The 4,624-nt window shown below is 47.1% G+C and overlaps 1 protein-coding gene across 1 annotated transcript in view; it reads left to right on the forward strand.

The window, feature by feature from the left end:
- mycn (MYCN proto-oncogene, bHLH transcription factor) overlaps positions 1–3,981 on the forward strand; it is a gene marked incomplete at its 5' end in the record, with an annotated part of 5,518 nt that extends 1,537 nt beyond the window's left edge. Inside the window, 1 exon segment of the mRNA XM_032543354.1 lies at positions 1,958–3,981. Coding sequence (XP_032399245.1) covers positions 1,958–2,715 — 758 coding nt within the window. The 3' untranslated portion in view covers positions 2,716–3,981.
- Between the last annotated feature and the right edge of the window lie 643 nt (positions 3,982–4,624).

The raw sequence follows: 4,624 nt of genomic DNA on the forward strand, positions 1-4,624 counted from the left end.
CACACACACACACACACACACACACACACACACACACACAATGACAAAGTGAACGAGTTTTATGTAATCAGCGGGCTCTTCATCCGGCAGATGGCAGTAAAATGGGGAATTGTGTGCCTTCCTGAACTCAGTTTCATCCGAGCCAAACAAAAAGACAACACGCTCACTGACTGCAGCCGGACCCGGTTGTGTGTGTGTGGGGGGGCAAGATGAAAACGTGTTCAATAATGTGATGAGCTGAGAAAGTGTCTGGCTCAACATGCCGTGAAGCCTTTCATTACGCATGGATTAAGGGACATTTGAGCACAGTGGGTGAGAAATTGGCACTTATTTTGGACAGCCTGTACAAACTGCCACCTTCAGTTCAGCTAATAACTTTAATTAGCACCAAAAAACGGGACAGGAGTTACGCTATAATAACCTAAGGAAGGAAGCCCACCACAACAAAACCATACACTCAGGGATACAGATTGACACAGCCCTGTTTTTCTGATTCTTTTGAGGTATACTGTAGGAAGTAATATGTGTTTAGATTGGGAAATGGAGTGTTGTGTGTATGTAATCGCCCTTCTTCTCCCATCTATTACCGCATATGAGTTCCCTAAACAAACACTCACGAGTCCTTATCAGCGTGTTTTCGCTGTGAAACAGCAGTACAAAGGGCTCCAGCTTGGCACAGAGGGTAGACTCAGCCAGCCTTGCCAAACACCTCCTCCACCGCGAAGAAAAGAGGACGGAGGAGGGCCCTGGCTGCTTTGAAAAGCGCTCCATCTCGACAGCTGTCTCGCTGGCGCCGCTCCAGCTCCGAGGCTTAAAGGGTGGTGATCCGATCGCCTGCCGCCCCACCATCCTGCCCACAGTACTGCTCCAATGCGCTTCCGCCGCTCGCAGCGTTAAGACTCGTCGCTCTTTGTGTTGCAGGTGTTTACTTTCTCATCAAAGAGACACAGACTTTGAACAATGTAGTTGTTTCCCCATAGTTAAGCCAATATTTCTACTGAAGAGGCCTGCGTGGGAACAAGGGCCTTCCCACTCCAAAACTCAGTTGTACAGCTGGAAGGCAGTGGCAGAGGAGTGTGGCTTTATGTCCTCTTCCTTCAAGTTATACTATCTTCAGCTCCAATAAATAAGCTGTTCCAATCTGAGACTGAAACACCAAACAGCTAAATCCCAGCTTCACATGTGGCAAAGCCAGCCACACCCCCTCATCACACCCAGCTGTGCCCGGCTTTGTTTTGATGGCAGCCCAGATTCTGTGTGTATGTTTTTTCTGAGTGTGCTGAGACAGCACCCTGGTGCAGTTGTATCTGAAGTGAGTTACTGTAAGCTGTAAAATGCCACACTCTTCAGATGCTCCTGAGCTGATAATGAGTGCCATTATCACAAAGGCATTTTAACTGGGCCTCACACACGCTGCCTCATGATTGGCCACTTCCTCTCATCTTCAAAGGCGCCAGTCCATGATAAGTCTCAGCTGCTCAGCTCGATTCCATCACAGGTATTAAGATGAAGAGCTTAGCTGGGGGGAAAAAAAGCTCTTTTTTTTAATTATTTCATCAGAGGTCAAAGTTAAAGTGAAGTTCTTAATGTCTCACACTTAATGTGTGACTGTGGCTGCACTGATAGACTTGAAGGCATCAGACTAAAACCGAAGAGAAGATTAGGAGACGTTTTGAAGGAGGGATAGAGAATGAAAGGCAGAAATCCAGCCTGTCTGCTCAGCGCTGAGACTGAACGTGTCAACACCTGCAGAGTAGATTAGTTGAGGAGTGACTGACACTAAGCATTAAGAGAGTTCTGCTTATGCGACCAGCGTTGAGCAACGCACTCACTCCCACACACTCTCCTGATCTCACTCACACACATACCTGTCACCTGCTGGTACATAGATGACATAGTGGAAATACTTGGTGTGTCAGAGCAATTAAATCATTCACATTCTGTTTTCTCTTCACAGAAGAGGAAGATGACGATGAAGACGACGAGGAAGAAGAGGAAGAGGAGGACGATGAGGACGACGAGGATGAAGAGGAAGAGGAGGAGATTGATGTGGTTACAGTAGAGAAGAGGCGCTCCACAATCAACAAGGCTTCTCCCATGGCGACAGGTACAGTCACCATCTCTGTGCATCCAAAGAGCCACGATGCGAGGGGGTCCGGCGTGGTGAGTCGGTTCGTCAGCAGAGCTCCGCAGGAGCTGATCCTGAAGAGGAGCTCGGTCCACCAGCAGCAACACAACTACGCCGCGCCCTCACCGTATGCTTCAGACGACGACCCCGCCCCACCTCCAAAGAAGCAAAGGACATTAGAAGCACCTCGACCTCCTACCAGAACCATCTCGTCATCCTCCTCGTCTTCCTCCACATCCTGCAGCTCACTCACCGGCGCATCGGGGGCACGCAGCAAGCGCAGCGCCAGCGGAGACTGCAGCCCACGCGGCAGCTCCGACTCAGAGGACAGCGAGCGCAGGCGCAACCACAACATCCTGGAGCGCCAGCGCCGCAACGACCTGCGCTCCAGCTTCTTGACGCTGCGCGACCACGTGCCGGAGCTGGCGCACAACGAGAAAGCTGCGAAGGTGCTGATCCTGAAGAAGGCCACTGAGTATGTGAGCTCGCTGGAGACAGAGGAGATGAGGCTCCAGCAGGAGAAGGACAGGCTCCAAGCCCGCAGGCAGCAGCTGATGCGCAGGCTGGAGCAGGCTAGGACTCGCTAACAGACAACCACTACAACACAGAAACACTCACATACAGTATACCCTGGATGACCTCCCGCCCCCCCCCGCCTCAACTCAGTCTGTCTAGATGCACACACACATAGGCCTATAGATATAAGCACAGACACATAGGCCTGCATATCGGATGTACACGTGCACACACAAACATCTCAGAGGATGTTTTTATTCAGATGCCGATACACACACCTAGAGGAGAGGGGTGGGGTCGCCGGTGGGATGCTTGGACTTTCACTGCAGCCACTTTTTTTGCACATTTGTTGACGTTAAGAATGTTTAGGGTTTACTTTTTCAATCCAGTCATATTGAGGAAAGATGAAAAGAGAAAAGAATGAGGAAGTTTAGAGGAGTCTTAGTCTTCCCTTCCTCCTCCTTTTATATCATTTGTGGGCTTTTTGTACTCACTGTGACACCAGCCTGGAATCAGGTAGTTCCCACGGGCATGGGTGTTAGAGGGCACTTTGCTTGGACAGTTCACGTACAAGACGCAGTGCACACTTATTTTGCCTTTACCACTGCAAAAATGAAGAGACTATGATGACTGAGGCGTTATGGGTCACATAAACAATGCCACTACAGGTTCTCTTTCTCTCACTCCTCTCTCACACTGGTGCTCAAACCAAGTCAGTGGATGTATAACAGTGCACCTTGCTAGCTGACACTTTTATATATAAAACGTTAGTGTACAGACAAATTACACTCAGATCTGCCTTGTTTTGTAATACATTTTGTCCTTGTTTTTTTTTATACATGTCAGGAAGCTGCCAATAACTAGACTGGAAGTTTATATACCTTTTAAAAGTACTGTAAGGCCTCAATTTTTGAGAGTCATGAAACTTTGTAATATAACAATATATTGTTTTTTTTCCTTCTATTTCTTTGTATTGTATCATATTACTAATTCTACACACCTTTTATGCTTTTAGTGTGAACCGGATACATACTAAATTTGATACTTATATTTTCGTATGAAAATGAGTTCTCGGTAGATATCACTTTATCTCGTCTTTTTATTTCTTTTATCTCATATAATTCTTTTGTACAGCAAATGTGTTCTATCCTCATGTACCTGGCCTTTTTTTTTCTTCCTCTTTTGTTTATATTTGTAACTATCGGGTGCATAGAACTGGGTAAACGGATATAAGATGTTGTTGTTTTTTTACTTTTAAAATGTACATATAGTGCTGCAACTCATAGCACTTTGAAATACCTCATTTTGAAAAATAAATAGACATCATAAAATCCTAACCTTTTCCATTGTGAATCTTTTATTGTCACTGAAACTGTGAATGTGACCCTTAACCCATTCAATTCTGTCTTTTTATCTGATTATTTTTCTATTTGCCTCCACATTTCCGTATTTGTTTTGCTGCTCTCAAAGACTCATCCTGACAAAGAAATAAAGAGAGTGTCTTCTGTATTCTCTGTCTCAGCACCCTGCGGCTGCCTACCCCTCTGTAGCCTCTCACACCCACCCACACACACACCTACGCACACACACTTCAAGTGCACCGAGCACACATTCTCTCCTCTGTCTCCGTTTCCCTCTCTTGCCGACAGAGCCCTTCCTACTACATTGTTCAGGCTGTTGCCATGGAAACTGGAGCAGCTGCTGAGTGGCAGACACCGAGAGTGAGTCTTTTATTTGTCTGTTAGTGGTCTGTGTATTTCTGCCTGCATGTGTGTGCGTGTGTGCGTATGAATGCTAATGTGTGTATGTGTGTCTACCTTTTGTCCCCGTCTGTGTGTGGCCTGGGCGCCTGATATCTCCGGCGTTGTGCGCTGCCTGCCACGGTGCCAGGACAAGGCTAGATACTGTTTACCAACATCAGCCACATGGCCCTTGCCTCCTCCTCCTCCTCCCCTCACCTACTCCTCCTTCTCCACTTTT

This window comes from Etheostoma spectabile, chromosome 18 (genome assembly GCF_008692095.1).
Source record: "Etheostoma spectabile isolate EspeVRDwgs_2016 chromosome 18, UIUC_Espe_1.0, whole genome shotgun sequence".
NCBI lineage: Eukaryota > Metazoa > Chordata > Actinopteri > Perciformes > Percidae > Etheostoma > Etheostoma spectabile.